The sequence below is a fragment of the Tarenaya hassleriana genome, unplaced genomic scaffold (assembly GCF_000463585.1).
Source record: "Tarenaya hassleriana unplaced genomic scaffold, ASM46358v1 Cleome64, whole genome shotgun sequence".
NCBI classification, from domain to species: domain Eukaryota; kingdom Viridiplantae; phylum Streptophyta; class Magnoliopsida; order Brassicales; family Cleomaceae; genus Tarenaya; species Tarenaya hassleriana.
In genome coordinates this window covers 23,143-35,575 of record NW_010968927.1, presented here as the reverse complement: position 1 = coordinate 35,575, position 12,433 = coordinate 23,143, and the positions used below count along the sequence as shown (strand labels likewise).

At 39.0% G+C, this 12,433-nt stretch overlaps 2 protein-coding genes and 1 long non-coding RNA gene across 3 annotated transcripts in view; all 3 read right to left on the bottom strand.

Annotated features, from left to right (window-relative positions):
• On the bottom strand, nucleotides 1-894 carry LOC104800039. Its single transcript, XR_769672.1, has 3 exons — nucleotides 736-894; nucleotides 550-623; nucleotides 1-178 (listed from the first exon to the last, which is right to left on the bottom strand). It is a non-coding gene; the product is annotated as an uncharacterized LOC104800039 (long non-coding RNA).
• A 756-nt stretch (nucleotides 895-1,650) lies between these two features.
• LOC104800038 (phospholipase ABHD3) lies at nucleotides 1,651-6,761 on the bottom strand. Its single transcript, XM_010522745.2, has 14 exons — nucleotides 6,386-6,761; nucleotides 6,193-6,282; nucleotides 5,613-5,674; nucleotides 5,422-5,522; nucleotides 5,184-5,273; nucleotides 4,800-4,922; nucleotides 4,465-4,542; nucleotides 3,907-3,992; nucleotides 3,746-3,794; nucleotides 3,590-3,646; nucleotides 3,357-3,487; nucleotides 2,728-2,811; nucleotides 2,412-2,481; nucleotides 1,651-2,250 (listed from the first exon to the last, which is right to left on the bottom strand). The coding sequence occupies exons 1-14, from the start codon at nucleotides 6,643-6,645 to the stop codon at nucleotides 1,807-1,809; spliced, it is 1,725 nt and encodes a 574-aa protein (XP_010521047.1). The 5' UTR covers nucleotides 6,646-6,761; the 3' UTR covers nucleotides 1,651-1,806.
• A 2,094-nt stretch (nucleotides 6,762-8,855) lies between these two features.
• The window catches only part of LOC104800051, a 4,902-nt gene continuing 1,324 nt past the window's right edge, over nucleotides 8,856-12,433 (bottom strand). Inside the window, exons 3-7 of the mRNA XM_010522757.1 lie at nucleotides 11,584-12,030; nucleotides 11,089-11,473; nucleotides 9,173-10,941; nucleotides 8,967-9,068; nucleotides 8,856-8,918 (exon numbers count right to left, since the gene is read on the bottom strand). Coding sequence (XP_010521059.1) covers nucleotides 8,856-8,918; nucleotides 8,967-9,068; nucleotides 9,173-10,941; nucleotides 11,089-11,473; nucleotides 11,584-12,030 — 2,766 coding nt within the window. The remainder of the gene's footprint in view (nucleotides 8,919-8,966; nucleotides 9,069-9,172; nucleotides 10,942-11,088; nucleotides 11,474-11,583; nucleotides 12,031-12,433) is intronic.

Here is a 12,433-nt window from a genome sequence, read left to right as displayed (position 1 = left end):
ATATATCTGTATATATTATACTTTATTTTTATTTTTCGGTCATGAAAGTTATTATTTTTCTTGATCAATATTTTCATTCTTAGATTGGACCTATAGACCTGTTTCTTTAAACAAAGCCGTAGAAAGCAAGATGTTGGCTTTGACTCATGGTGACGTTGAAGATGTCAGCCCTAAGTTCCTGTACAAAGAAGGAAAAAAACATGTAACTGTTATCTTCAATGATAGATGTTGTTTGGAAAATTCCGGGAAAAGAGACTCATTCTTAATGGACAATACAAATAAACTACAAGAATATGAACCAAAGATAATATTGATTGTCAAATAAAGAAGAATCTGCATGTCAATAATATGATGTCGAAATATACATCAAGCTCGTTATTTAATAAAAATGTTAGAATCATAATCGAAACTATGTCGGATACAGCGCATGATCAAAAGATAATTCTTATTAGTGAAAAATTAACGATCATAGAATTTATCACAAAAAAAAAAATACATAATCTAATAAAAATGAATAGAAACTAAAACTTGGGATTTATTCCGATATACCTTCTGTTTTATTTAGAGTTCGGAAAACGTGACGGTAGCACAGGTCCCTTCCTCCAAAAAAGTGTTTGGATGTTCTATATATATCATCAGATTTATTATTAATCCGGGTTGAATAGAATTTCTAATAAGATACTGTCAATATGATTGAAAGGACGAAATGAAATTTTGAAAACAAAGACAACTTACAAACATTCACTCTACCGAGCTTTCGTGGATTCATCAACATGTGTATCATGTCGTTTTTCCTAGGAATTTTTTCTTACAATCGAAGGTGTGTTTAGCATCATAATAAACCTTCCACTGGGTGAAATGTTTCCTGGGTTCTACCCCTTGCCGAGGCAAGAGTGTAATAAATATAAGTTTGTCAATAAAGAAACCGAAAAGGTCTCGTAACGGCATTTGCCGTAACAACCTCTATATCACCATGAATGACATATTAATATGTCATTAACTTTGAAATACGTGGAGCTTGCGTTTGTTTTTGTAGGCTTATTCATTTAATTATTTTGTAATGGTATATTAAAGGTTTTTCATGTGTAAATTATTATCATTAAACCATTATCATTAACGACTTCATCCGTTTTAATAGACCATAATAAATATGGTGCAGAGGGAATCGACATCAACAGGTATCGACATCCGTTTTTATTTTTAATTACCACTAAAAAAAATTGGAACTTGAAACACAATTAATGAGGTTTAAAATAACAAATAAAAATTAAACACATTCCACATCGATGATGAGATGGACGCTGAGATGGCTCCACCAGAAGCCTTCAAACACAACTTTTAATATGTATAGATTTAGTAGGAATTAATTGTGTATTGAAGTCCGCATTGTTCATCATCTATAATCTCTTTCGAACTGCACAACTTTGCTATATTTATTTCTTTTTTGTACTCTGTCCTAGAGGCGGCCGCCTCACGCCTCAAGCGAAGTTGCGCTGGAGGCGCGCCTAGGGACACCTCTTGGACTTCGCTCTCGGCCGAGATAATAGAGGGGACGATGACAGAGGTTGGGTATCCCTGAAAACTCGGGTGTCTGATCCGTGCTGTAATGCAGATCGCATTTTTGTCTCACATTACGTGATGTTTTTCACGTCTAAAGAATGCACAAATTCGCATTACTTGTTCAATTTCATATAGAGGTTAGTGTATTATTTGAGTTTTTGCGACATTATTCATCTGATAGTTTACAAATGAATACATGTATCAATGGCACAAGACAACTCTAAGGATGTTTACCCAACAATGTTTCTACTTCTTCAGATAGGCCATGGGTACGAGGTTTCTGAACCGTTTCTTGATCGACAAAAGCAGCGCAGGACCGAGGAGCGGCCACGTCGTGACTATGGCGATGTAAGCTAATAGCCAGATCGATTTCCGACTGCCTCTCGAGAGCTGATCCACTCGTTTTTTCAAGGGGGCGAGCAAGTCGTTAAGAGCTTGATCCGAGAGCTGAGAACTGTTCTTATGCGGGTCTGTCTTCTCTCTCGCTGCGTCAGTCTTTTCGTGCTCCAAACGAGTTTCTCCTACTTCTGCAAGAGCTGTCTCGGTCTCTTCCTTTCCATTCGAAGCATCTGCTTGAGTTGTTGTCTGGATTTCAGCTGCGGCCATCACCATCCCCTCTTCCGTGACATTTAGATACGGCCCGTGATCTATCGAAGATTCCAACGGATTCAAAGTAGCTGGAGCAGGAACCTGCAAGTGAAAAGCGAGGCATCAAGAATGCAGACTTGCGAGAAACAGTCTAGGGCAAGACCCCGAAAACATGCACCCGTGACTTCACTTCCCATCGAATGTCCCAATAATTAAGAAGTCGAAGATAAGCTAAAGCATGGCTTGGGTTTTTCGTCTGATACCTTTAGTGTTCGGTCTGCGAATTTGCTAGAGAGTAAAACACTGAAGTATTCTTGCACAGCCCTAACCCACCTGCAAACGAATCGAAAGATAGCATTCGGACGTTACTCCCGTAATCGTGAAACACGATTAACCATAACGGAAATGCACATAATGAGGTGCACCGATACTGGTACATAGTAAAAAGGCGAAATAGTTAGATAGATAGACGGATGAAGTTATTAGTCATGGGAATAAAAATCCAAAACCTTAAGGCTTAAGCCGAAAACACGTAAAACCTTCAGCAAGTGTATATACATCGATGCATAAGATAATTACCACATGCTTGTTGCGGTCATTCCTTCGTAGTAACCAAGATGACCTCCATGCTTTGTGGTAGCCAGAACGATGTTTTCGTTAGCCCTGCAAATTGAAAAGATAAGACATTTTCATACGTTCAAGATCACAGCGGAGTAACCACTATCCTCGTCACCAAACACCATAATAACACCGAAGGCTAAAAGCTACGAACTCCAGGTTTTAACGTCATATCCGAATTCAAAACTGTGAAGAAACTCATGTTCCATAAGGATCACTAACTTTGCTACCACTTCGATATAGTAGAAAAGCTTGCCTCGGAACCCGTTCATCGAGTTGTAGGAATATGTCGGTAACGAATTACGACAAAATCAAATCTCCAGAAGAAACCACTGCTGATTAGATCAAGTAATTGTATCGAGGACATTCTATGTCAAAGTCAAGAGGAAGCTGAGGTAAGACAGGTGCAACATACAGTGGTTTCGTGATAAACTAACTATTGTGAATATACATTCTAAATACGTGGCTCCAGGATCAACGAGTCTCGATGTACAAAACTGCAAATCGTGGACTTATAAACCGGACGGATGACGAAAATAAAAAAACAGAAGGGGCATATCATTTTAAAGAGAAAGCAAATAACTACGTACCTACATTCGTCCCATGGAATAGCTTCGCTTGTACAAACCGGATCATCTAAAGCACTAATACAGAGGAGAGGAACTGCAACATTTCCGACGAATTGTGCACTGCTCGAACGTCTATAATACGTATCCACAGTCTGCAGCATTGAAAGAGAGAATTCCTTGCTAAGGTTAATGGGAAGTGGAGATGATTCATCAAAAACATGAAAAGTTGATGAAACAAGATCATTTGTCCGCACCTCGAACTTCCCCACGAGTCTGGTGGCATAGTTGTCGAATTCTCGAACTGACATTGACTAAAACAACCGACCAAACGAACAAAAAGAGGTATAAAGTTCAAATGATTTGATTCGATAAACCAGAATTGTTAAACACAAAGAAAAAGCAGAAGCCACCTTCTTTATCCCTTCCCAATCTGCCAGACGTGAAATAACGGTCTGGTGCCTTCGGGTACAAATATATGTAAGAAAAGAAGATAGTTAAAAACAGACAAAACAAAGTACGTTTATGTTGCAAGTGATATCATATCAGCAGGAGAAAAGGACAAAAGACATACAATTGTGCGTAACCTTGTAGACCAATCGTAAGCACTCTGTCGTAAAACTTTTGCACGGGTCTGCGGTTGATAAATCGGTCACATATCTGCAATAGATAATGTTTTCATACAGTAAGATCAATTGTTGCATCGTCTTCTTTCTTGGCTCTGTTTCTAGAACTTCTAAGACAGCCTTAAAGGCTTAAACTGAATAGAATACGTAACAAACGAGAAAGTTATCGACGTCATAGGCTCTTTCTGACAAGTAAAATTTTCTTTTTTGTGATTTTAAGAGAAAATCCGAGACCGAACAAAAAAAAAATTGTAGGTAACAAATACATGAAGACAAAGAGGTGAGAACTCAAGAGAAAGTGGCACGAAGGATAGAACATATCATTTCAGCAATGCAAATTGTTTATCAAATTTTGCATCTTAACGAAAATGAAATGCTACAGAAAATGTAAATGTGAAAATGAAAAAAGATGAAAATTTCACTTTTGGAGTGGTACTGGGTAATAAAAAACTTGAAGCAACATCTCGGCCTCTCGGGATCGCAGCGGATATAAAAGGTATACTTACCAGAAGATCCCAGGGAGAGCACACAGCTGTAGCTCCAACCAGTGGTGTTGTAGGTCCATCTTCACCAAGATATTTCACCTGAATTAAGTTCCAATTAGGCATTTACAAAAGTGTTAAGGTATTTACCAAATAAGTATTAAAAAGAAAACAAAAGCGTTAAAGCCTTCAAATCTCAAATGGGTACAAAAATTCGGGCCATAAAACCAAATGAAAGAAACGGAAGTGGAAGAACAAATGATTATCATAACATTAGCCTGAGACTAACTCAAAACCAGCCATAAAGTTTGTATCTGTTGAGGCAAATGGAAAGAGGATTTACAAGATGTTCAACATACCAAAACATTGGCTCCGATGCTTGTTCCAACAGCAAACAAAGGTGCCTCCGGGAACTGAGAATGGATGTGATCAATTGCTCTGCGAATATCTTCCGTCCACCCAGCATTGTAGAAGAAATCAGACTGGTTAACATTACAGGGAAGTTTCAGCCCACAAAGTCATAAAACCATGCATGATAAGACACATTATCATATGCATATTTCAAAAAAGCAAACCTCACATATGGAGAAACTGCTTAAATGTTTTAAAACATTAAGCAATTTCTCCACAAAATTAAAGATTCTGACTACCAAATGCAACGGCTGGACAATGGAGAAGCGTTTTTTTTTATCTGAAACTGGGTTAAAAATCTCAGAACTGAAAATAGTTCAGCAGAAACTCACAGTAATCGATATGCCTCCCAGTCCACGGTGGTTGCTCACGACGACGTTCCATCCTTCCCTTGCCAGCCTAAAGGCCAAATGCTTAATATACTGTGATAGGCAAGGACTTAAGTTAGAAAATATGACAGAAAAATGGGAGAAGCCCACAATGTAACAGAAAGACAGGAGCAACAAGGTTACTTCAACAAAGGTAAACGAATCAAAGAAATAAACTTGCACCATAAAGCTCGGAACTTACAGCAGCGGTAGAATCACTTGTCAACCCTGGAACCACTATAGCAATTGGAGTCCTATCATTTCCTTGACTACTAGCACTGACATGAGAAGTACCTTGCATAACTGTAGAAGGAAAAACAAGAGGAGAAAGTGGCAAGAATCCGAAAGAATGAGAAAAGTAAACTTCAAGAGCTAGACGGATACAAACATTACCATCAGAATGCATCAACCAATCCAACGCGATTGTGCCACCATCTGTTGTCTTAAAGAGGTGTCTGAGCGCATTCAAACCATTAAATTATTTATCCCACAATGAGAGAAAACTTTGACGAGCTAAAGAAATTGGTTAGCTACGTGAGCCAATATAAGGTTACCGCAGATCATTTGTTTGACGAGTTACCGTGCCTTCTTGATAATAAATCAATACGTTCGTTTGGAAGTAAAATCAAGCTTTACCCGACTTTCACAGAAATGTATTGTTCCTTGAACGATCAAAGGCTTAATTACCTTAAGTTGTTATTTTATAAACACAGTCCTTCAAAGTCTATACAACACAAATCTGCATCAGTCATCAAAATCTCACAATGAGAGAAGCCTAGGACACCACATCATCTATTGTCTGAAGGGAGCATTAATAACCCATGATTTCTGATCTATTAACTAGGAAATCTAAACAAGCAAAGAAGACACTGCGGATTCAACAAAGCCAAAGGCGGGAACTTTCAATGTCTGTTGTTCGATAAACCTAGAAATCAACGATATACAAATCAAAGAATCTTCTTCTGAAACTCACCGCTTGTAGCAGAACCGAGGAGCGTTCCCAAAAATGCTAAGAAAAACTGTTTGAAGATGAGGGCCTGAAAGCCATGGCGTAGGTGAGTACCTGCAATCAATATACACATCTTTACAGTGTTTACACACATATATACACAAACCCATCATCAAAATACGAGAAACCCCAAAACTTCTACACGAGAAAACTTTACCGCCCGCGAAGAAGACCGCACTTGGATACCACGAATTGGCAGAACTCGGAGCCCCCATTGTAGGTGAGAGTCACAGGATCGCCTCTGAGGCCATTGACGAGTAAATCATGGAGAAGATGAAACTCGAGGAAATTGTAGAAGAAAACGAGGATTATGAGGAGAACCCAGATGAGATAGTGAGAGATGGGGATGAGAGACAGCGATTTGAAGAGAACAATATAAGGAGAGGACAGTTCGTCCTCTGCCACCACACAGTTCATGGAGACAGAACAAGAAGAAGACGAGATCCTCTGTAGCCGGAATCTGGGATATGCGCGAAGTGCGGAGAAAACAGAGACGGGCTCGTTTTTTTTGTGTATGAATTTTTTTTCGTCAAAGGAAACGGGCTTTTCATTTCCTTTTTGTTCTCTCTCTCCATTGCTTGTGGCTGAGATAATCACTGACGTGTGGAAGAACCATAATTCTTTTTTTTCGTATATATTTTGTAATATTCTTGTATATAAAATAAAATAATATAATATATCATTTTTATAAAATTAAATCATTATTATAAAATTACTTAATTCGATATTAAAAAGCAAAACTAATAAATTTTTAGTTAAATCAAATCGGGTATAAAATTAATATCTTTCATTTAAATTAATTTAATTAAAGTTAGCTCAAATTTTTAATAAAATCAAACTGAATGGAAAAGGAAATATAACCCAAACTCTAAACTTCCACCTAATTAAATGAAATTTAGTTGATAAACAATTTCCTAATTCACTTAAAACTGTAATTTTATCGAGAGAAAATCCCAAAAAAAAATACTGAACTTTTCAATTTTGATAAAAAAAACACTGAACTTTATTTTTTATCAAATAAATATTAAATTTTTTAAATAAATCTAAAAAAACACTTAACTTAAAAAAATGATCTAAAAAATATATGAATTTTTATGCGATTATCAAAAAAACACTTAACTTTTTTAGTGATCCAAAAAAATACATAAGCTTTCTTCGATTGTAAAAAAACTAAGTAAAATAATGTGACGTGTTTGTATCTCCTTGTGACACGTCAGTCATTTTGTTTATTTTCACAGTCGTAAAAGAGTTAAGTATTTGGTTTGTCAAATTTAAAAAGTTTAATGTTTATTTGACAAAAAATAAATTTCAGTATTTTTTGTCAAAATTGAAAAATTCAGTGTTTTTTTTTTTGAGATTTTTCGTATTGATTGATGACAAATAAAATGCATTCATGAATATGCTAAAAAAATGTGAATGCATATGATGAAAGCCGAATTTAATTTAAGCTTTTCAAAGAACGACTATGAGCTTGGAGTTTCCGCATTTCATTTCATGAGGAAGACAAACAAAATAAAATATTTGCATCGAAAGTAAATAACATAATTTATTTTATTACATCTTCGCATCTCTTGGTCTGTTGTTAAATATTAGGGTTGGTTATACACAAAATAAATAAAGAAAAGTGTCAAAAAATATAATAATTATGTCTATTCTAAAACATAAAATTCAGCCAAACCAAAACAGTTAAAATTAAAAATTAATTGAATATAATTTTTTTAACCAGATTAAAAGAATTTATGCAAATAAAAACATAAAAACTGGATAATTAAAAAAATTTAAAAATAAAATAATATACTAAGCAACCAAAACCAAACTAAACATATTAAGAAAATTTTACATAAATGAATGGAGAGAGTCGAGTTCAAATATCGGTGACGATATCATTTCTCCGGCGACGATCACACTAAATCTGGACCGTTCAATCGAAGACTGATCAACAGGCAAAGGAATCAAAGGAGCAAAGAGAACTAGACAGCTTTAACAAAAAAAAAAAAAGAGAGAGAGAAGATCTAGACAGACAGAAGGAGACGCAGTTGGATTGTTCTGATATGCCAATAATCTTCCAATGAATACAAAGATGTAGGAAAATTAGGTGAATTGGCTTTGGATTTTACGCACTTTATTATTATTATTATTATTATTCACTTTATTATTATTATTATTATTATTATTATTATTATTATTATTATTATTATTATTATTATTATTATTTTATTTTATTTTTGGTTAAAGGTGAATGAATTATAATACTATAGTTGCTCTACAGCTCAGTCATTACACTAAGTACAAGATAATGGTGGAATCCCATGCAAGTGAATCGTTCATAGAGAACGCCAAAAAAATAAAAGCTTCAGCCAATGAGTTATGCCAACATTAGGTAGTACCAGTCTTGAAGAATCCTTCTGCCCATTGAGTTCGGTCGAACCTTCTGAGTAAACAAAGCTCCCCTAATGGTCCGGTCAATTTTCCGTCGCAATACCTCGATAGGACGTGTTTTCGTACCGAAAACTCGGTTATTTCTTTCTCTCCAAATTTCATAGATAGTAACCTGTACCACCAAACTGATGATTTTCGGTTGTGATCTGGATCGGTCATGAGAAGGTGTATCATACCAGATAATGATGTCAGATAGCGAGTGAGGGGGAGATGGCCAGCACCTGCCGGCGAAGGAGAGCCAGATGCATAAACTGAAAGGACAATTGAAGAATAAATGCTCATGGTCTTCTGTCTCTAACCTGCAGAGGACACAGGAAGAGTGGGATATGATTCCCCACCGGAGGAGCCGATCCCTTGTTGGGAGTCGCGTGAGTAACGCCTGCCACTGAACAAAGCAGAATCTTGGAATACTCAATTTGAACCAGAGGAATGAGTGCCATGGGACCTTGGGTATGGCTGTTCGGAGTCGGTTCCATGTAGCTGCAGAGGAAAAATGCGAGACTACCTTTCCTTCAGAATGAATCCAGAGGGGCACATCATTTCCCAGCAATTCAGAAGGAGGTTGAATAGCTGAGATGGCAGTCAACATTTGCTGGATTCTTTCTGATCTAGCCCCGGGGAGAATCCAGTTGCCGTCACTTGCTGCATCACATACCCGACTGAACTTCGGGAGCCTCATTAGTCGAGGACCGAGCTCACCGACATAGTCAATGAGTGGCCCAAGACTAGTCCAATCATCCAACCAGAACAAAGCAGCTTTACCATTTCTAATTTGGAGCCGAATAAACTTGCGTGAAAGAGATTTCATCGAGATTAACTTACGAAGGTTCCAAGACAGCCGGTTGGAGGGAGGAGAGCCCATGTAAGCTCGGTGCTTGAAAGCATTGAGTCGAAGCCAAGCTACCCATAGAGACCCCGAACACTTGAACATGATCCAGATGAGCTTGAATCTGAATACTGTGTTAACCTCATCTAGCTTCCGAAGCCCGAGTCCACCTTCAATTCTAGGGGTACATATAGTAGCCCAAGAGACCCGATGAGACGCCGAGCTTTGGGTTGAAGACTTCCATATGAAAGCCGCACAGAGACTGTCGATAGTCTTCATAACCTTTTTGGGTAGCAGAAAGGTCTGACACCACGAGTTAACTAGGCCGTAAATAACGGACGAGACTAGTTGGATTTTACCCGCATAGGAAAGAAACTTCACTGTCCACCCAGCAAGTTTAAACTTGATTCTGTCAATAAGGGGCTGATAGTCAGAGATGAGGAGCTTCGATGTGTGGAGCGGGATCCCAAGGTATCTGACGGGAAAAGTCCATGCCCGCATCGACAGACTCGAACAAAGAACCTGAGCATCCATATCTGGCATACCTCCCGTGAAGAGTTCTGATTTTTCAGTATTCATACGCAACCCCGAGTAGTTTCCGAACTCGTCAATGAGAGTTTTAATGGTGGACAAGGATTCAGGGGAACCTTCAGAGAAAAGCATTACATCATCATCGAATGCAAGATAGGTGATAAGCGGATTTCGGCATTTGTTATGCAACCAAAATTTCCCCTCCATAGATGCCTTATCAATCATCCTCGAAAATATTTCCATCACAAGAATGAATAAGTAGGGCGATAGCGGGTCACCTTGCCGGAGACCGCGAGTTCCAGGGAAATAGCCATGCAACTCTCCATTAATAGCAATAGAAAACTTAGTAGTAGTGATACACTGCTGAATCCAATCCACAAATCTGTCCGGGAGCTTTAAGGCTCTGAGAATGCCAATGAGGAAATCCCAATTCATAGTATCAAAAGCCTTACGAATATCCAATTTTAGCATAGCACTTCGGGGAGAGCTCTTACATCTATAATCCTTGACTAGCTCTGCAGCCATTAGTATGTTTTCCACCATCAATCTACCCTTCTGAAAGGCAGTTTGGTTCGGGGAAATAATCTTCGCAAGCAAGGGTTTGAGTCTACGAGCTAGAATGGTCGATATCACCTTGTACGAGAAATTGCAGCAGCTAATGGGCCGAAACTCGGTTAGAGACACAGCCGCTGGCCTCTTGGGAACGAGTACAATCGCAGTAGCATTCATCTGCCCAAGTAGCCTTCCACTGATGAAGAATTCCTCCACAGCCTTGATTATATCATTACCGACAATATCCCAAGAGGAGGTGAAGAACTCCTTTGGGAAACCATCCGGCCCATGTGCTTTCTTCGATGGCAGAGACATGATAACAACCTTAATCTCACCTGCTGTCGGAATCCTCGAAATATCAAGATCTGTAGGATCAAGTTGAACAGAGTGTAGTAGGCTAGACAACCAACTTGCAGGAGGTTCAACAGTGTTGTAGTCTCGTGAACCCAACATATTTTTGTAGAAATCAACAGCTAGTGTCCGGACATCAGTCGGATTGTCCACTCACTGACCGTGTTGATCAATCAGATAATGGATCCTATTGCGGCCTACACGAGAGGAGGCTGACTTGTGGAAAAAACTTGTATTACGGTCACCCAACTTGAGCCATTGAATGCGCGATTTCTGACAGTAAAGGCGCTCCTCTGCATCAGATAGAAGTAGCCACTTCTTATGCAGGATTTTCCCTTCCTCGACAAGGCTGGATGATGGATTTGACAGCAAATGAGCATGTACATCTTTAAGCTGGTCGCGGGCATTAAGAACTCGCCTTGAGAGGTTGCTGAAAACCTCTCGATTTAACTTCCGCAACGGGTGTTTAAGGCTTTTTAGGCGCTTGCAGAGTTGATATTCGTAAGTACCAACTGACGGTAACTCGTTCCAGGTGTCGTGAATAACCTGCAAAAAACTAGGACACAAGGTTAGGTGAGTGAAAATTTTAAAAGGAAGTTTTTTCCGAGGGGTAAGGTTAGGAATACAAAGAAGGCCCGTAGAATGGTCCGAGGGACCCGGGGCAACATAATCTGCATAGCCTCATGAAACATGTCATGCCACTTTAGGTTGCACATCATACGGTCAAGTTTAACTGATAGGGGAGCTAGACTTTGGTTGTTACACCAGGTAAAGTGCAATCCTCGACTCGGGATATCATGGATCTCAGCAATAGCTACACACTCCTCAAGGTCAGTTAGGCCTTGGGATGGATGAGGGGAATTTGGATAGTCAGAGCGCTCATTGCACATCAATATCTGATTGAAATCACCCAATATTGTCCAAGGGGATGCAACTATCGGTTGGTACATAGACAGATGTACTAACTCATTCCAAAGATCCTTTCGCTCTGATGGGGTATTCCTTGCATAGATGAAAGTAGCAGTGAATGACGCTTTCGACTCGGGGATGAAGATTCCACAAGTAACGGCTTGGGCTGAGGACTGGTAGATGTGAACTAAAACCTAATAGGCAGATCCGGCCTAACGGGTCATCAGCATGATTACAAAAGAGACTCCAACCCGAGGGAATTAGGGTTGCTAGTCTGCTGGCATTTAAGGCTTGAAGTACGGGTCTCCAAAAGTCCTCCCATCAGAGGCTTGTTTTCCAAAATCCACTTGCGGACTAATGCTCGCTTATAACGACCATTAAGGCCCCTTACATTCCAGGCAAAAAACATGGGATTCCACAACCTTCTAATTGGATCTCGTGGCCTTGCGGCCACGCTTCTCAGCCTTGGTACTCTTTTGGCTTTTTCCCGACTTGGCGCTCGGTCTAACAGTGCTCTTACTTATTGTGACTGGAGATTCACCACTAGGCGAAGACTGAGAGTCAAGCTGGTGGTGAGGGGGCCTAGATGGAAGAGCG